At 41.9% G+C, this 20,738-nt stretch overlaps 2 protein-coding genes across 16 annotated transcripts in view; both read left to right on the forward strand.

Moving 5' to 3' along the window:
* The window catches only part of LOC308459473 (lysosomal acid phosphatase-like), an 84,729-nt gene extending 84,248 nt beyond the window's left edge, over nucleotides 1-481 (forward strand). For all 15 annotated transcript variants that reach the window (XM_080975012.1, XM_080975004.1, XM_080975009.1 and 12 more), the window contains one exon: nucleotides 273-481. The gene's annotated coding sequence lies outside the window, so the exon portion shown is untranslated. The remainder of the gene's footprint in view (nucleotides 1-272) is intronic.
* A 7,095-nt stretch (nucleotides 482-7,576) lies between these two features.
* LOC308459468 (lysosomal acid phosphatase-like) lies at nucleotides 7,577-20,107 on the forward strand. Its single transcript, XM_080974978.1, has 11 exons — nucleotides 7,577-8,657; nucleotides 10,040-10,135; nucleotides 11,314-11,400; nucleotides 12,121-12,273; nucleotides 12,857-12,958; nucleotides 14,399-14,503; nucleotides 15,444-15,576; nucleotides 16,500-16,582; nucleotides 17,319-17,425; nucleotides 18,934-19,115; nucleotides 19,898-20,107. Exons 1-10 carry the CDS (start codon nucleotides 8,550-8,552, stop codon nucleotides 19,088-19,090), a joined length of 1,131 nt encoding a protein of 376 aa, XP_080831104.1. The 5' UTR covers nucleotides 7,577-8,549; the 3' UTR covers nucleotides 19,091-19,115; nucleotides 19,898-20,107.
* The last annotated feature ends 631 nt before the right edge of the window (nucleotides 20,108-20,738 follow it).

Raw genomic sequence — 20,738 nt, forward strand, 5'->3', positions numbered from 1 at the left:
AAATATCTATCTGACTTGAGAAGAGATGTTAAGGCAACCTTGTATAGGGAAGTTTTTAGCATACGATGGCCTCCTATGTTTTTATATTTGGGGAGGAAGCCCAGGACAACCAAGTCAGATGAACGGGATACAATTATTATTATTATACAGGTACACCTATGTATGTATAACTTGTAATAACTATATGTGTATTTCCCGAAAAATATATTTCTAAATGATGGCAGTGTTGTTGGCCTTTTGACATGTTGCTATTGTCTCTCATCTTCTACCAGGGTGAAAAGTAAAATCAAAGAAAAAGCAAATGAGGAAATTAACATCCCCAGGAAGGAAAGTGAACAGCAAATAAGTTGTAGGACACCAGAAACACTGCATGACTGTTGATGCTTCCGTGTGATTCTCATTATTAGGATTTTCATCTTCTCAGAAATTATTATGATCAAATAAATATCAAGCAAACAGATTCAAAAATTGACTTGAAAAACCCTGCCGTCTGCTGCATCATTTACAAATTAACGTGTGTCTATATACTAAATCTAATGATGGGGGGGTGATGGTTTGTGAATGCTCTCTGCAAGAAATGCCTCTGCTCACTCAGAGATACATATATACATCCTTTATTTTACATATGTACAAGCAGCACACATAATCAAGCATCCGAATCCTCTGGGTCAGATTCTCGGAGTGACTTACGTCCACCCCTTTTCCAGCAGAAGAGGCGAGGCATTCTCATGTGATGTCTCTGCCCCCTCCTCTTTAACACTCTCCTTTCCTGAGCAGATGGAACCGGCACTGGTTCGCTGTCCGTGCCAGAGCTTCCTGTGCGGTGTTGAGGCTCTGCTCCAACATCTGAGAGCCTTCCCTCCTCCTGAGTTTCCCTCCTTTCCTCCAATGCCACTTCCTGCCCCCCTTCCTCTACTTGTCTCTCCTCCTCCCCTGCGTTCTCCGTCAATACCATGAGGGGGGGGGGGGGGGTTTGGTAACAAAAGCCTGGGGAGAGAGCAGCAATTGATTTTGCAACCTTATTGACAATATTTTTAAAATACTGCTTTTTTAAAAAAAAAAGTTCAAATGTGCAATTGAGCTTCATATTCTTTTTTTAGAAGTCTATTTATCAAAAATGGTTAACATATTTTGGACATTACCCCCATATTCTTCAAATATCATTCTTATATAACTGTGAAAGTGAGCACTTGTACAGTTCCCATTCATTTCAACGGGTGTTAGGACTTTTGAAGTCCCTGCTCCCATACAAGGTGTACAAGTTTTCTAGCCCCCTCCTCCCTTTTGCCAAATAAGATGAAAAGGAAACATAGGAATGTTTTGTCCTGCAGAGCATTTGCCTTCCTACTCAACTGAAACTGACAGGTGTTCCATCAACATCAGTGTCACCTTGTCCTTTAGATTTGTATTTGGCTTAATGCTGGTAACCTTGAACTTGTTTGTGTCTTTAACCTGCATTTTCCAAATTATTGACACCCTTAAATTTATTGATGTTATCAAAGCATTTAGACTCTGTTGTGTTATGGTAAATAATACAAATAATTCAGATTCTATATTCCCAAAGTCAACGATGACATAGCTATTAAGGATGTCCTTTCCTTCTCTGTTAGCTTTTGTTTATGTGACTGTTTCTTCCCTTTCACCTCCCTTTAGAGTTCTCAAACAGTAGATATATATCTACATATCTATATCTTTATCTATATATATATATAAACACACACACACACACACACACACACACACACACAATGTGTGCATTTACCTGTAATGGGTTAAACAATGAAAGGGCAGTTAATCATGTTAAAATCTACAACTGCTCATCAAATCATATTATGCTCTATAAATAATATAGACTTCTTCTGAAACAGTGGTTATCAGGCCATAATAAATGGCTGCAAGCAAACCACGCAGAACAAATGTATATAGTGAATGGTTATTCCAAATCATTCCAAACTGATGAAACAGATTGTAAAAAAAAACACATGTTAATCACTAGATGTCATTATTTAAAATATCAAACTAAGGTCAAATGAAGATGTTCCCACAGAACTTTACTCCAGAATTTCCACTTTCCCCCCACTCGTGTTTTATAGGGAAGTTATATGACATTAAAGGGAGTGGGTAGCGCTGTGGTCTAAACCACTGAGTCTCTTGGGCCTGCTGATCAGAAGGTTGGCGGTTTGAATCCCCTGATGGGGTGAGCTCCCATTGCTCTGTCCCAGCTCCTGCCAACCTAGCAGTTTGAAAGCACACCAGTGCAAGTAGATAAACAGGTACCCCTGCAGCGGGAAGGTAAACGGTGTTTCCGTGCGCTCTGGTTTCCACCACAGCGTCCCGTTGTGCCAGAAGTGGTTTAGTCCTGCTGGCCACATGACCACAAAGCTGTCTATGGACAAACACCGGCTCCCTCGGCCTGAAAGCGAGATGAGCGCCACACCCCATAGTCGCCTTTGACTGGACTTAACTGTCCAGGGGTCCCTTTACCTACACAACATTGTTCTTCTGTGTTTTTTCTGTGTTCCTATGGTTTCTTTCTAGAACTTGCCCAGCCTGATTTTTGGGGAAAGGGGGAGTACAACCAAACAGTATCATGATCTCCGCAGGTGTAGATCATTTGGCACGGCGGTTCTGCCTTTCTGAAGGGGCGTAGCTTTGACACATGCACCTTAATCCAAACAAGTCAAGAGAACATATCTGAGAACATATTTGCTGTGGCAAAGTCAGAGGTATTAGTGTTTACATGGTGGCAGCAGAATACCAGTAGTTGGGAGAATGTTTGAGGTACCAGAAACCTGGAACTGGGGACTCTATAAGGCAAATAGGGTTTGAGAGAACCTTTGCCAAGCAAAAGGAGATTGGTGATTTGAATTAAAGGGCCCTCTTGCTCCTAAAGTGATGGACTTGGGCAGGCGAAGGTGCCTGGTTGTCAGGTGCTTTCATTCAGGGGCAGGCAAGCCCTGCCCTCACCTGCATGACATCAGGCGTAGGGCGAGTGGCTATGGTTTGCCCAAAACAGCTTCATGGGCCAAATGGGAAAGTCTGATGGGCTGAGAATAAATAACGAACCCTGCCAAAACAACAACAGCAACTCACAACAATTCTAATGGTTTGTCCTGGTGGCTTTGTCAAAATCAGTGTCAACCTGCCCTTTTTTAATGCATATTTTTTCATAATACTGATAGCCTTGAACTTGTTAATGTCTTTCACCTGCATTTTCCAATTTACTGACAGCCTTCAACTTTTTGAGGTTGTAAAAGCATTTTGGCTCTGATGTGCAAATAATTCAGATTCTATTTTCCTGAATTCGGTAGTGGCACAACAACTATTAAAGATGCCCTTTCCTTCTCTCTGGCTTTTATTTACGTGGATGTTGCCACCCTTACCCCTCCCTTTAGATTTCTCAAGCAGAAGTCATTTATATAGGTGGATTTTGCAGCAGGTAATTGCGTTAAAATCTTCAACTGGTCATCAAATTGCATTGCACTCTATAAACAACTTCTGAAAAAGTGGTATCAATATATCCATATTGAAAAATATTCCTGAAGGACTCAAGGAGTTGCTACTGTTTTTCCAGCAACAGAATTTGCAGGGAAGGAATCTGCATAATTGTATACTTCTGAATTCAGACACTTCTGGATTTTACTAATTGCAGAAACCAATAAGTTTATCCTATCAAAAAACAATTCTGGTCTTTTCATGATTGGGTGTGCACAAATATCTAAACTGATGAAACTGTGAAAAAGAACTTACTCCCTAGATGTCACTCTACTCCTTCAAATCTCAGATTGTGGTTAAGTCAGCCAGGGATGTTTTTCACTGTAAGTCAGAATCTCCACTCAAATAAACAAGGAATATTCAGTGTTATGTTGGAGGGGATGCCAGGAAACAGGGAATTATGTTCACATGTGGTGGGGGTGTAAATATGTACAATAATGTACAAATATGTACTTTTTTTTGGCAAGGGATGGTTAAGGAGATAACAGAAATCACTGAGTTAAAGCTGACCAAAAGTCCAGAAGTAGCATTATTATCAATTTACGATGGCCTGGAAGGTTCACAGGCTATGAAGGACTTGCTCACAAATTTATTGACAGCTGCACGAATTATTATAGCTAGGAAGTGGAAGGGGCAAGCAAAATATAAAATGGAAGAATGTTATAAAGAGATGTGGGATATAGCTATTAATGATAAATTAGCATGTGCCATTAAGGTAAGATGGGGAATATGCAGGAGAAATGATTTTGAGGAGATATGGAGGGTGCCTGTAGAATTTGTGCTGTCAAAACAGAAAGGGGTCAAATCATTGCAAGAGGTGTTGAAATTTTGGGAGGTTGGATAGTTGCAATGGAATGGTCTCGATGGTGGGGTGCACATTTTTATTCTTATTTATTTATGATTATTACTTTGTCAAAATAAATAACAATTTTGTAAAAAAAGAAAACCCCACAAAAAAAGCATAGGAGGGGAAAGTCTCCACTTTTCACGTTTAATGGGGAAGCCACGTAACATAATCAAATATTTGTTCTCCTGTGTTTCCCCTGTGCTTTTTCCAGTCTCTTTTGAGAACTCACAAAGCCTCTGGTTTTTTTTGGTAGGTGGGGTGGAAAACTGAACAGCAGTAGTATGATTGCTGCAGGCATAGATTTTTTTTGGCAAGGTAGTTCCACCCTTTCTGAAGGGGCGTATTTTTGACATGTGCACCTTGATCCAAACGATTCCAAGGTGCTCCAGTTCAGGGGAACAGATCTGGGGATGGAAAATAGCCTGTTGGTTCCTGCTTAATCGTTTTGGAGGCTATGTGAAAAACCCTTCTTACCCAAACAGCTACCTCTTGAGTCATTAACCTTGGGGCGGGGGGGGGGGGATCTAAGAAGCTACCTGACCACAACTGCAGTAAGGTTTCTAATTGCAGCCTGGCCTTAGGCATGTTTCTTGCAAAGTAAGTCCTAATGAGTTCAAAGGATCTAACTATAGTTTCTAAAGGGTAGTAGTCAACTATGTACATTTTACTTAGAGTAGACCAATTGAAATTAAGGATCAGGTAAATTAATTTCAGTAGGTCTGAGTAGCATTTGTGACACGGGTGGTGCTGTGGGTTAAACTACAGAGCCTAGGACTTGCCGATCAGAAGGTCGGCGGTTCAAATCCCCATGATGGGGTGAGCTCCCGTTGTTTGGTCCCTGCTCCTGCCAACCTAGCATTTTGAAAGCACGTCAAAGTGCAAATAGATAAATAGGTACCGCTCTGGAGGGAAGGTAAAAGGCGTTTCCGTGCGCTGCTCTGGTTCGCCAGAAGCGGCTTAGTCATGCTGGCCACATGACCCAGAAGCTGTACGCCGGCTCCCTCGGCCAATAAAGCGAGATGAGCACCGCAACCCCAGAGTCAGCCATGACTGGACCTAATAGTCAGGGGTCCCTTTACCTTTACCTTACCTGAGTAGCATTTAGTTGAATGTCACCCATAGAATCTTACCTTAAAGATAACCAAATTTATTACGTATGGAGACTACGGTCCATTTATTTAGATGCATCTTTTTTTGGGGGGGGGGTGTACGCACACGCACGCACACACACGCACGCACACACACGCACACACACACTTGGCTTGTGGAGATAAGGAGCAAACTTAGTTAGAGGACTTTGGTATAACAGTTGGTTCTGTGGCCGGCCCTACCATTGGGCAGAATAAAGCAACCACCTCAGCCAACAGTTATGATGAGTGGGGTGTGATGGTGAAGTGGGCAAGGGCTATGAGGAACTTAAAGAACCTTTTTCTCACTTGCCTTTATATTTTTAACTATATGCTCCTCAGATTCCTTGGGCGAGGCTCCCACCTTTGACATGAAGCATTCTTGCTTCTTCTCCTCTCCTTGAAACCTTGAACCCAGGAAGCGCCTGTGTACGTTACTGCTGTACATTACTTTAACAAGGGCAAACGCATTCAGTGGGAGAGGTGAGGCAAAGAGCAGCCACCATTATGGGCAACTAACTCATTACCTCAGAAAGTTTAGATATGCCCAATGTTACCTTTCTGTAAGGCCCTGAACCTTTAAGTGCAGGCTGGTAGTGAGGCTTCCTTTAAACTTTCAAAATGGGTTATGAATTTCCTCAGCACTGTAAGTTCCCTACTTTTTTTGGTTGATACCTTTTTTGTTATAAAGGGCTCTAAATTTTAGTTCCTGAGCATGACAACTTCTGAGAAAACTGCTGTGGAGCTGAGGTAAATGTGAAAATGTTGTTTCTGCTCCTGTCAGCGTGAAGCTCAAGCTTCAGGAGGCCACATCTCAAAAGACATTTCTGTGGAAAGTTTGTGCTATATGTTATTAATTTCACGACACTTCTGTAAATGATATCATTTTTGTGAAATCCATGTTGATGTACTGATATTCATGTTATTTACCTCTGTATAAAAACTTTGCTGCAAGTCCCTCCAGAGACCTTTGCTAAACAAACTAAATAAATTAAATAGTTACATCTGTGCAGCTACAATGGTGCAGCTACTGATCACTAAAATCCTGTTGCCCTAGAGTTTGCTATTCATATGTGAAAGCACCCCCATTTTGTTCTTATTTTTCAGGAAAAGATTATGGCAACGTGTCCTTTCCTTAGAGCCATGAAATATAATTTCCATTTCCCTCAAACAACCAGGTACACCCGGTTCCTCTCTTGCAAATCTTAGAAGCCCTGTATTAGCTAAAGGGCATAATCCTGACCATAATGGATGCCTATGATGTCTGTGTAAAATTTCTGCTAAGGGCAAATGTTACTATGGTCTATTGGCGGTTGGGTCTGTTTCTACAATATTATGTACCTCAGCTTTTAAACATTCTCTTCTTCCATGAACACTTAATCTATGGAGATAATGGTATTGTGCTGTGCTGATGTCCTCCTTGACTGACCATGATTATTTGCCCATGCGAATACTTCAACTGGCCATGAGATTATGCATCTGTACAGAATATCTTCTTCTTAATCATTTTTATTGGTTTTACATATACAAAGTTATAAGCGAAGAATCGTAAAGTATATTCATATAGAGATTCCGCCAAATTTCAGGACTTCCCTCCATCCCCTCCACGGGGTCCCATTTTAAACATTTAATACTGTACTACATATTCTTCCACACTCCAATTTTTATATCAAACCATATTATCCATGGTAATTTTAAGACTACAAGTAAAGTTAAAATTCTGCTTTTGTTTCCATCTGCTTACAGTGGTCTCCTAAATAGCTTATAATTTTTTCCCATTCTTTTATTAAGTTTTTGTCCTCTTGGTTTCTGAGTGTTCCTGTCAGTTTTGCCATCTCAGCATAGTTCATCAGCTTGGTTTGCCATTCTTCTCTGATAGGGACTTTGTCTTCTTTCCATCTTTGGGCTGGTAGCATCAGGGCGGCTGTTGTTCCATACATAAAAAGTCTTTTCTGCTCCTTTGGTATGTCGGTACCTATAACTCCTAATAAAAAGGCTTCTGGGTTCTTAACAAAAGTTATTTTCAGCACTTTTTAAATTTCATAATATATCATCCTATACATTTTTGCATAGAATATCTTCTAAATAAAAGGTAAAGGGACCCCTGACCATTAGGTCCAGTCGTGGCCGACTCTGGGGTTGCAGCGCTCATCTCGCTTTATTGGCCAAGGGAGCCGGCGTACAGCTTCCGGGTCATGTGGCCAGCATGACTAAGCCGCTTCTGGCGAACCAGAGCAGCACACAGAAACACCGTTTACCTTCCCGCCGGAGCGGTACCTATTTATCTACTTGCACTTTGATGTGCTTTCGAACTGCTAGGTGGGCAGGAGCAGGGACCGAGCAACGGAAGCTCACCCCGTCGCAGGGATTCGAACCGCCGACCTTCTGATCGGCAAGTCCTAGGCTCTGTAGTTTAACCCACAGTGCCACCCGCGTCCCTTTTATCTTCTAAATAGGTTTGGGTTATTGTTACCACCATCACTGACATACCTTTACCCTGAGTGACAACAAGTGTGGTGGGCGAGTGGCGTGTTTCTCCTCTCCTGGCAGCAATGCCACTATGTTTGCTTATTTATTTAGAAGATTTGCACCCCACCTACCACTGGACTGAGAGGTCCTCAAGGCAGCTAGCAAAAGACCGTAATAACATGAATGCATATACACAAACTGAGCTGGGGATGGCAAGGGGTTGGGGTAAGCTTCCTGCAGCTATTCCTTCTCTGGCCAATTGGAAAGGTCTAGGCTCACCTTCAAACTACCATGATGTTCTTCCTGGAGGTCTGAGCCTGCAACCTCCCCATTATCTTTGGTTCCCTGCCTATAAGCAGAGACCTAAGTGTCCTTCCTTTTGGAGAAAAGCAATGGGGCACATCCCCCAGGCAAGTGTGGTCCTCCAGGCCTACAGAATTTGGCATCTCCTTCTCAGTCCTTGACTGTATTACAAAAATACATAAATCAGTAGCCTTCAAGTTAAACTCCAAGATCAAATTTACAGAGAGTCTCCACCCCTTGATTTGCTCTTTATAAAACACAACTTTCCCCCTTTCCACCTTCACTACCGGGGAGTAACGGGATCAGTGATGCATCTGTGGCACGGTTTCAATAGTTGTGGCTTCGCCTTCTTCATCCTGTTCTTGGGTCTGCTTCTCCCAAGTATCACAGGAAGGGAACTGAAGTATGTTGTCTTGGTAAGCGTGAGGTCTTCTTTTCATTGCTAACAATGACCTTGACAGTGTTGATCTTTGCTGTTCTTCTTTCTAAATTATGTTCCTGTGAATAATTTTATGCATTTTAATATGCTAAGTAGATTTTTTTTTCCAGAAGGTTTCTGAAATTTCTGAGCTTTTTCTCTTCCCTCCCCCCTTAAAAAAGACCACTAGGAATATCCCACCCCTACCCCCTATTTCTAACCAGATTTTGTGGTTGCCATCTTTCCATTATTCCCATCCCACACAATGCTTTTGATGAATGATGCTAAGTACCACCACACACAAAAAGCATTGTTTAAAGGACAGGGTATAAAATGTCTAAACGAGCAAGCAAGTATACAAACCAGAGCTTGAACAAAAATATTGTCTAATTGAATTTAAACTCTTGGTTTTTCTGGTCAGCTTTATGAAGAACACACAATGGGCTTGTAAGTGTTCAGTGCATTCAATATTTCACTTGACATCTGAATGTCAATGCCCAACGGTCAGCGGATTTTGCAATGCATGTTTTCTGAATATGAGAAAATGTTATATTCCCCCTTTGCTTCCTTTTTCCAACTGTACAGCACTAAAGTTGCATGCAAACTATCACTTATTCTTAGCAGCACACAACAGTATTGTTGACAGTCTTCCTTTTGTAAATACCCACCCTCAAAGTCTGTTAGCTCTAGAATAGGGCTTCCCGGACTGTGGCCCATGCCCTTCCTTCAGGTGGCCTGCAACATGTCCTCATGAAGTATTCCTGATGATTTTGAATACTTATTTTCTTTCTTCCATTTTCCCCAGTTTGAATTATATGAAATGCAAAGTGTAGTACAATAAGATATAAGACATGAAAGAAGCACTAGAAATATAATTAAAAATTATACAGCACAGAGCAGATTGCAAGCACTACAGTAGTTAATAAAAACCATTAAGTGGTCCACCAAGACCATCAGCAGTTTTCAAATGGTCCAGGAGAAACCACTGCTCTAGAAATTCCTGACGTACATTGTGTTCTCCTCTCAAAAGGACAAAAACGAAATTCAAAATACAGCTGTATTAGCGAATCCCCTTCAACCTCTCACCCCTGCACAGAATTGCAGAGGCACAGGACCGCTAGGAGATATTCTGGCGGCTTTTTCATAGTGCATTTCTCTGATAGACGAAGGCGATAATATTATAGCCACTTACTTAAAAAGCAGGACCTACTGAAGTCAAGTCATTGGGACTTCTGAGTAGACAGGTATGGGGTAATGTTGTGAGAGGGTTGTGTGCTTCACATTTAGAGCGGCAGCAGGGCAGCTAATATTTCATTCTGACAGATTGCATCCAATTCTATTTTCTTGAAAACTAATGCAATCTTCAAAACATTTCACCAGGTTTACCGGCATGGCGACAGAAGCCCTCTTTCAACTTTTCCCACTAATGTGGTCAAAGAAGATGTCTGGCCACAAGGATATGGAGAGCTCACAACGGTCTGATAATGCTCTAAGAAATGAAAACGTATTTTGTTGATTTGTTTGCCTTTATATAATACTCATTAAGATACTAACTATTAGTTTTATTATTTTATTTAACAGAATGGCTATACTGCTCAAACGTCCAAATCTCTACAAAGCTTCTGAAACTTCTGAAACGTTGTTATTTATTATTTCAGGCTCCAATAATAGCAATGCCCATTTCAGTACAATGTACACAAACAGTAATATAATTTATGTATGGTCCACTAACCCAAATTACAGAATGTTAACTACATAAATTTATTTATTTTTTTAAAAAAGCAAAGAGCAATCATAGTCTAAGGTCAATTGCAGCATTTAGAAATTTTGCAACGTTCTAATCCGTGTGCTGCGCTGGTGCTGGCTCGCCAGAGCAGCTTTGTCACGCTGGCCATGTGACCCGGAAGTGTCTCCGGACAGCGCTGGCCCCCGGCCTCTTAAGTGAGATGGGCGCACAACCCTAGAGTCGGACACGACTGGCCCGTAAGGGCAGGGGGGTACCTTAATCTTTTGCTGCTGTTGAGCATGGGTTCCATCTTCCTCACCCCAAACTGAGTCCTTATAAACGACACTTCCTCATGAGGTAGTGTTGTTCCAAGAATATTGCTGTGGGCGAGAAGGGAAAAGCCATGCATCAAGCAGGATGTGGAATGGCAACAAAGCACTGTTTAGAAGAAGAAAACCTGATGCCACCATCATAAGCCCCCGCTCAACGAAGAGCAGTGAACATTTTACTCCCAGGCTGCAGAAGTTGCCAAAACACAGCTCCCACTATCATAGTCCGCAGTTTGGGCTGTGAATGTAAATGGCGTTCATAACCCAGATCTAGAACAATGCCAGTGATCTGAGAGCTACAGCCATATCAGCACACATCCATAACTTGTAACAGAATCTGGTCCAGCCTCTTTTTTCAGTCTTGGAGACCTGCCACAAATCTAGATGTTAACCTTGTTCTCCTGGTGCTGCGGAAAGGAACAGGCCAAAATCCAGAGCTTAGCTTTTTCATGATGGTGTAATGTACACCCAACACCGCGAGCCTAGAATACACAAAGTGTTCCTTTATCCGTTGAAATAGTCAGAAGTAGCTTGGAGGGGACGGTAAATTGCATCAATGAGTTTTACATGCATACTTTTCCTTTTCCTTTTTCCCACAGCGTGGAATGCAGCAGCAATACTTGTTGGGTCAACTCATAAAGGACAGATATAAGGACTTCTTAAGTGATGAATACAAGCGAAAGGAAGCAAGTATTGGAACTAACTTCCCCGTTTTCTCAGCAATAGCATTTATACTAATATAATGTTAGGGTCAAACTATGATAATAATAATAATAATAATAATAATAATAATAATAATAATAAATAAAATAAAATAAAATTTTATTTATATCCTACCCTCCCCAGCCGAAGCCGGGCTCAGAGCGGCTAACAACAGTAAAAGTAACACAGTTTACATAAAATCACAATCAATTAATTGAAATACATTCTAAAATCAATTCATTCTAAAATGCCGCTTAGCTATGGGTGCGTTTCCCCATGCTTGTTGGATTGGGACAAGCAAATAGAAGCAGAAGTGTAGTGATTTCCACCATGTGTTCAAAATTTACTCATAATTGCAATCCCCACAAGCCTAGCAGCATCCGCAGTGACTTTCCATCGCCAACCTTTCCCCTCCTTACAATGGCTACTATGATCATTGCAGCAGGGAGGGTGAGAGAAGGTGAAAGACCCTGTCTTTCCTTTCCCGTGTTCTCCTGGTTCTGTCCCTCCCCTCCCACTGGATTTCCAGTTAGGAGATGGGGCACAGACAGAAAAAGAAGACAGCAGTCACCAGAACAGCAACCCTGAAAGTGGGTTGGTGTGGGTATGCAAGTTAGATCTAAACCTCCCCCTGTGGAAAACAACCATCTAGGATCAAAATAATAATACCATCCTGAGCCACTCTTTCATTTTATCCTTCTCAGATTTATGTCCGAAGTACAGATTATGATCGAACCATTATGAGTGCTCAAGCCAATCTGGCCGGACTCTTTCCTCCTAAAGGAAACCAAATCTGGAACAAAGAGATCGCTTGGCAACCAATTCCAGTTCATACTGTGCCACGTTCAGAGGAAAGGGTAAGGAAACGTGTGGTATTTTTAACCTTTTCCACTCCCAGTTCAATGGAAACATGGCAACCTGAGAGGTGAATATTTCACTAAAATAGAGAGATGAATAGAGATAAGAGAGAAGTTTATTGTAGGAAATATTTGTTGGATACCACAGATCCTAGGTGCAGCTGAGGTAAATGTACAAAGAACCATGCTTGCTCTTCCATCTCTGCAGTAGAGCGAGAAAAGAAAAATAACTCCTCTCAGTGGTGGGGTGAAGACTCCTCTCAATGGTGGGGTGAGGTCAGCAGCCCTGAGAGTATCCGTCTGGCATCTGAAGAAAGGTCAGCACTGAAAGTCTAGCAAGCATGGAGGCTCTACTTTCTATCTCCATGCAAACCCACCAAGCCTTTAGCACAAGCCGCCCCTGACCAAGGCAACTTTTTGCAACAGAAAAAGTGGGAGTTCTAATCACACGCTACTGACTGGTTGCTCTTCAAGCATCTTCCCACTAATAATCTGAATTTAGGATGGACATATGTATTATACACAGGCAGATGACAATATGAGGAGGTCTTTTTAGCTGATATGTTTCATTTCATTTCATTAGTTGTTGCATTATCCTGTTCACGCTCCATGTCCAAAGTTCGGTCAGCTTCTAAAGGAAACTTTTGGATCCAAAACAGTCCAGGAAAAACTGAAAAGTCAAATGGTAAGAAATGGAAAGGGAAAATCTTATGGCTGCAATCCATGCGAGTAAATCCCACTGAAATCAATAGTGCTTACTTCTGAGTAGACATACCTCAGAATGTGCTGGGAATGTCTGATAAGACAGCCAAATGCTCTTTTGTTCCTTTCCTCCTATCCTCTCTGAAGTGGAACAATAAAATTCAGGACAGATGTAGAAATGTCCAGTCACAGGCAGCCCACTAATAAGAAACTCCCCATTTGCATGGGGGTTGCGTTCCTGGCGCCCATGCGCATTGCTGGAGCATGCATAAGCCCACCCCACCTCATTAAACCCCATTATGCCCACACTCCCACCCCCGTTCCATTCCCTCTTCTGGCCACAAGATCCACAACAATGAGTGTGTGCACAGAGGTGAATCAATCGGACACACGTAAAATGGTCGCTGTCTGTACTATTTCACAGATGTGGAACACTGAGACTGGTGTCACTATCACCAGTTGTCAGGAGCACTTTTCTTTCAAAGCAGCCAGTAATTTCCTTTGACCACCTGTTCCCACCTGTGATAAGGAGGACTGCAGAGATAAGATGGGCTTTGGCTGAATGTGGATTTTTCCAGCTTGTGGTAGCATCCCACCTGGAAGTAGTAAGAGGTTGGAAGTGTCCGTATTGGCAACTTCAAGTTGACTGGAGCTCAACAAACCCACCATTCATATCCTATGTCTCCAAGGCAATCTAAATCTTTCCCATCTCGCAGTCGAAATGACCATTGCGTGGGTCTGCCTTTGAAGGCTCTTCCGAAGCTGTAACCTGACTGGTGCAGAACAATGGCAGTCAATTTTATTTCTGCTGCTGTCTTCAGGGGCCATTGAGCATGCTCAAAAGCACTCTGGTTGCCTATTAACGTCTTTGTTATGTACTGAGTTGAATAGGATCCAAAATGCAGCAGTCTGATTGGTCCTAGAACAATAGGATTCAGAATGCAGCAGTCTGATTGGTCCTAGAACAATGCAGCAGTATGATTGGTCCACAGGAGCCACCCTATCCAGCTCCAGGCGGAAGTGAATCCGCAACCTGATTGGCCTACAGGAGAATCCCGGAATTAACCAATCACATGCAGCCCATTTTGTAAATAATGTATATAAAGCAGATATTTGGGGAGAACTTTCATTCCTCACTACTATGAGCTTAATAAAGAGCATGAAATCCACACTCGACTCTGAGTATATTTCAGTCTTGTTTGCCAATAGCTTTCAATCCCCTTGTGCTCCTTAAGATCAAGCTCTGAAAGCCCACCATTTAATTCTGTCCTCTAAGATTGGGGGCTACTGCAGCACCCCCCACATTATGGAACTGGCAGGGCAAAACTCTGCCCCATTAAAAAATGGCAGTCACTGCAGGATCAGGCCCTACCATTCATTTGCACTTACTGGTTCATTAATCCTTCTGCTCTTTATCTTTCAGCCATTTCTAGGTCAATTAGCATCTAACCTGGGATACGATATGAAGGCGCTTCTGGATTTTAAGAGTCACAAACTCTGGAATGCGTACGATGCTTTACTTGTTCAGGTAATTTCTAGTAAACCTATATGAAACTCATTCATCCCCAACAAAACAGACCAAGGGGTTTAGGACGAGGTCAGGTGGCACATGGCAGATAAAAGCCACACTTGTGGCAAGGTCATTAACGATCCTGCTTTCAATATTATTTGTGCTGGAGGCTGTTGTAACCATAGTAGCAGAAGCTGCAGTGGTCCAAGCTACTGTTTACATTGTGGATGAGGAACCATTTTCAGCTTCAGGGATGCATTTCCATCTAGGAAACCTTCCAACGTATCAGTGGTGGTTTTAGGGGGCAAGGTTGTGTAGAGCTATAAATGTACATTTTACCTTTGTGCGGTTCTCAACCTGTGGGTCCCCAGATGTTGTTGGACTACAACTCCCATCATCCCTGAGCTCTGGCCTTGCTAGCTAGGGGTGATAGAAGTTGTAGTTCAACAACATCTGGGGACCCACAGGTTGAGAAAGGCTGGTACACACACACAAAACCACACACACACCTCTCTATGCTCCATATAAGAGACATTATCAGAAATCAAAGACACATTTCAGCCAAGCTAAAACACCCCTTTAGTTAGGCAGAGGCCTATTCTCCCCCCACAAAAAGGGGAACTTCTAGACTGAGTTCATCAACCCAATTGGGACTGTGTGGTTTTTTTCTTTAACTGCCATAGACATGGGGCTGGGAGAGGATACCTCAAAAATCTATGTAGTCTAATTCTAATCCTACAATTGTGGAAATTTATTTAGACCAAATCCCCTCTCATTGTAATATTGGTTTTATTAGCTGGCTGTGAGCCATTTTGTGTGGGCCCCAATGTGGCATGGAATGGGTTTTCCTATATATAAACATGAAGGTCTGTGAAACAACAGAACAGATGAGAGTGAGAGAGCAAAGGCATGGCTGACAGATGAATCACCACCCGCTTTTATTTCTTTTCAACTGTAGAAAAAACATAAGCAGCCATTACCAGCCTGGGCTACTGACAAAGTCATGGCCAATTTGAAAGATCTTTTGGCATTTTCCTTAAATGCAATGTTTGGGATACATGAAAGAGAAAAGAAATCACGACTACAAGGAGGTAAGAAAAAGCAAAACAAAGCCCACATCTTTCTGTGCTGCATGCCTCATGTGTAGACACAAAGGCTGGAACTAGACTCATTAAAGAAACATTTCAGGAAAACGCATTACAGTGGTGCCCCGCAAGACGAATGCCTCGCAAGACGGGAAACCCGCTAGACGAAAGGGTTTTCCGTTTTGGAGGTGCTTCGCAAAACGAATTTCCTATGTGCTTGCTTCGCAAGACGAAAATGTCTTGCGAGTTCCTGCGGGGTTTTTTTCCTCCCCCCCCCTTTTCCCCAAGCCGCTAAACCGCTTATCAGCTGATGGCTAAGCCGCTTAACAGCTGATGGCTAAGCCGCTTATCAGCTGATCGTTGCTTATCAACTGATCTTTAAGCCGCTTAACAGCTGATCGCTAAGCCGCTTATCAGCTGATCCGCTAAGCCCGCTAAGCCGCTAATACTGTAGCGCTAATCCGCTAAACCGCTAATGGGCTTGCTTCGCAAGACGAAAAAACCCGCAAGACAAAGAGACTCGCGGAACGGATTCTTTTCGTCTTGCGAGGCACCACTGTATAAAGCTTAAAGTGGGAAGTCACATTGCCAAAGGGTCCAACTCTACCGCGCCACCTGGTGTCCCAATGTTACAGCGCATTTAAAACTCTCTTTCTTTCTTTCTTTCTTTCTTTCTTTCTTTCTTTCTTTCTTTCTTTCCTAATGTAGCTGAGTCCAAAGTCACATTCCTATGTGTATATAGACCATCTCAGCACACATATAGTATACCCTTCAACTGTCCCAATTGAATTGGGAGTATTACTAGAATGTTAGAACTTCTCTGCCCCAGCTGAAAAAAAAGTCTTTGCCAATTTACTTTAACAATTGGTTAAAGATAAAAGGGCTTCTTGGTTTCACCAGCATTTGTATTCCTTTCCATCACCATTAAGGTCTCCTTGTGAAAGATATTTTGAATAAGATGACAGAGGCTACTGAGTCCACTGATGGAAGAAAAATGTTAATGTATTCAGCCGTAAGTATGAACATTTTAAATTGACCAAACCTTCTGTAGCTCGCATTCTCCTGCTACTTTTTGGCTCCCCTCTTTAAGCAGACTATTTGGAAATGCGATTTGTCTACTCAAGTAACATTATGCGCATCACATCTTTTAAAAACAGGGTTGAAAAACAGAGTGTCACTTTTTACTTTGAAGGGGAAACAGTTATGCTCTTGATGAGTCGCCCTACCCTCCTGGTCTGGATTGGGCCACATTCTGTACATTATCTTTGGGGGGCTGTAGGGAGAGATTTGGGTAGGAAAACTGCATAGCCCTCCAGCCCAAATCACGGTCCCAACACAGCTCATGTTCCTGCAAAATAAAAGTAATTACACAGAGAAAGAGAGAGAGATGATTGACATAAGGTTTCATCGATACTGAAGGCAGCCTCAGAGCTACAAATGTGAAGAAACTACATGTTAAAATACTAAATTAGCTGACTGTCTGGAACTAGCCTAAGGTCTTACATCCCCATTTTGTTGCACATTTCATTCCCTTTAGTGCCTGCTTAGATTATTTGCAAGCATGATCCCTTTGCAATATCACATGTCCTAGAGACCATAATGAGGCCCTTGTCTAAAACGGCATCTTTGAAACTAGCAGAGTCTGAGATAAGAACTCTCTTTCTATATATTCATATATACACATATGTACGCACACACAAACTTCTGTCATAAAAGTTATAAGGAATTCTTTTTTCTCCCTTTTATAGCATGATACCACAATAGTTGCTCTCCAAGTAGCACTCAATGTTTTCAACGTAAAGCTACCTCCATACGCCGCCTGCCTATTTTTTGAACTATATAAAGAAGACAGTGGGTAAATATGAACTTGTATATTCAATAATTATCAGTGATTTATTGGGTAAGCATCTGCAAATTCACTCATCTTCTCAAACACAGTATTTCTTCTCACAATTCCGGCACTGCTGAAATGGGTCAAAAATCAGTTGCGTTCCCTCTGCGTTTGAGCTTGACGTCTGGCTGTTCAAAATGCTATTGAAAAATTATTTCATAGCTGAGTGGGTGAGGTGTGCATACCTTTGAAAGACAGAAAGGGGTTGAAAGGGTTGAGTCACACTTTGTGCCAAATCTACAATATTGATCATTGATGCAGAGCTGAGAAATCCCAATTAAATCATAATTACTTGAAACAGCAGGTTAGAATTGGGCAACAATGAAAAGTGTCATGGGCCTCCCAAATGAAAGACTGAGAGATGCTCAAGAGAGGTTGTCTACCCACTTTTTCCTAACTTTTCTCGATTATTAAAGAAAAACAAGACTAAATTCCACAAAATATCCAATTTCATGAAAGGATTTCTTAAACCACATCCAAAACAATAGTGCAATTCTAGTCACACTTAATGGGTCATAAGCCCCATTGGGACTCACCTCTGAGACAACATGTGTATGATTATGCCTCAACGCACTTAATAGAGAAGAATCCCAACTGAACGCAATGAAATTTACTTCTAAGCAACTATGCCCATAATTGCACTGCCTGAAGGCTACTTTCCTGGGCAGAATTCAACAAGGGCTGCCTGTAGGCATGAAATCCTTTGCAGGCTTACTTCAGAATAAACCCCATTGATATCTGTGGGACATATTTCTAAATATATATGCATGAAATAAATTGAACAACCAGGCAGCTTGCGACAAAGGGCTGGTTTTGCTTCTTTAAGTAAATCCCATCAAGATGATTAGCATTCAGTCGAGAAAATCAGCAACTTGTCTTGAGCCTTCCGTGGTTAGCAGTACAGAAGTCCACCCATCTTATCAGAAGACTTCTCAGATCAGTTCTTATGAAATGGAAGTGAGGCCTGGGTGATATATGGCTGCATCTTGTAGAAATGACTTCTTCTTTCTTTGGCGATCACTCATAGCCGAGTAAGATTGACTTACATAAACACGGTTTTAACAATGAAACCACAAGTGACTGTGGAGGCCAATTCTGGATCCACATGTCCTTCCACAGTGGGGACATTGGTTTCCAGGCGGGAATTGATCACGGTGTGGATTTGCCAAGCATGCCTTCCTCCTAGCATGTTTCTCCCTTGCGTCCTGAGTTCAAGTGTCTTCAAAGCCCATGACACCTTTGGTAAAGGCTGTTCTCCAACTGGAGCGCTTGCAGGCCAGTGTTTCCCAGTTGTCAATGTTTATACTACATTTTTTTAGATTTGCCTTGAGACAGTCTTTAAACCTCTTTTGTTGGCCACCAGCATTACGCTTTCCATTTTTAAGTTTGGAATAGAGTAGTTGCTTTGGAAGACGATCATCAGGCATCCGCACAACATAATGCTCTTAATGACCTACATTTCTCCTTTTCAGTCAGTTCACCATTGAGATGCACTATCGGGCCAAAAAAAACCTTCCGCCCAAAGCTCTTGTTTTGCCGGGCTGTGAAGCGGCTTGCCCCTTGCAGAAGTTTAAAGAACTGGTTTCTCCTGTCATACCAGAGGACTGGCAAGCAGAATGTAATTCTTAATGTAGGATGGCATCATAAATGAGAGGTAAGATAGGTAGCAGGGTTGATACCAACACATATAAAACCGATGCATCAACATTCAGTTTCTCAGCTTGACCTTCCTCACAACACCCCTATGAGGTAGATGAGGATGAATGGCCCAAGGTCAAACAGTGCACTTCATGAGGCTACCTTTGACCGTGACTCGGAAACTGCAACTAATCCCGAATGTGGCAGCTAAATTGGTGTCTGGGAGCGGCCACAGGGACCATATAACACCAATCCTGAAAGACCTGCATTGGCTTCCAGTATGTTTCCGAGCACAATTCAAAGTGTTGGTGCTAGCCTTTAAATCCCTACATGGCCTCGGCCCAGTATACCTGAAGGAGTGTCTCCACCGCCATCGTTCACTAAGGTCCAGCTCTGAGGGCCTTCTGGCAGTTCCCTCACTGCAAGAAGTGAGGTTACAGGGAACCAGGCAGAGGGCCTTCTCAGTAGTGGCGCCCACCCTGTGGAACGCCCTCCCATCACATGTCAAGGAAATAAACATCTATCTGACTTTGAGAAGAGACGTTAAGGCAACCTTGTATGGGGAAGTTTTTAGCATATGTTGTCCTCCTGTGTTTTTATATTTTGGGGGGAAGCCGCCCAGAGTGGCCAGGACAACCCAGTCATATGGACAGGGTACAAATATTATTATTATACAGGTACACAGATGTATACATAACTTGTAATAACTATATGTGTATTTTCCAAAAATATATTTCTAAATGATGGCAGTGTTGTTGACCTTTTAACATGTTGCTGTTGTCTCTCATCTTCTACCAGGGTGAAAAGTAAAATCAAAGAAAAGGCAAATGAGAAAATTAACATCCCCAGGAAGGAAAGCGGACAGCAAATAAGTTGTAGGACACCAGAAACACTGCATGACTGTTGATGCTTCCGTGTGATTCTCATTATTAGGATTTTCATCTTCTCAGAAATTATTATAATCAAATAAATATCAAGCAAATAGATTCAGAAATTGACTTGAACAAACACTGCCGTCTGCCGCATCATTTACAAGTTAACGTGTGTCTATATACTAAATCTCATGACGGGCGGGGGGGGTAACGAAAGCCTGGGGAGAGAGCAGCAATTGATTTTGCAACCTTATTGACGATATTTTTTAAATACTGATTTTGTTAAAAAAAAGTTCAAATGTGCAACTGAGCTTCATATTCTTTTTTTAGAAGTCCATTTATCAAAAATGGTTTACATATTCATATTCTTCAAATACCACTCTTATATAAATGTGAAAGTGAGCACTTGTACAGTTCCCATTCATTTCAACGGGTGTTAGGACTTTTGAAGTCCCTGCTCCCATACAAGGTGTACAGGTTTTCTAGCCCCCTCCTCCCTTTTGCCAAATAAGATGAAAAGGAAACATAGGAATGTTTTGTCCTGCAGAGCATTTGCCTTCCTACTCAACTGAAACTGACAGGTGTTCCATCAACATCAGTGTCACCTTGTCCTTTAGATTTGTATTTGGCTTAATGCTGGTAACCTTGAACTTGTTTGTGCCTTTAACCTGCATTTTCCAAATTATTGACATCCTTAAATTTATTAATGTTGTCAAAGCATTTAGACTCTGTCGTGTTATGGTAAATAATACAAATAATTCAGATTC

The sequence above is a fragment of the Podarcis pityusensis genome (genome assembly GCF_964106645.2).
Source record: "Podarcis pityusensis genome assembly, chromosome: 12".
NCBI classification, from domain to species: domain Eukaryota; kingdom Metazoa; phylum Chordata; class Lepidosauria; order Squamata; family Lacertidae; genus Podarcis; species Podarcis pityusensis.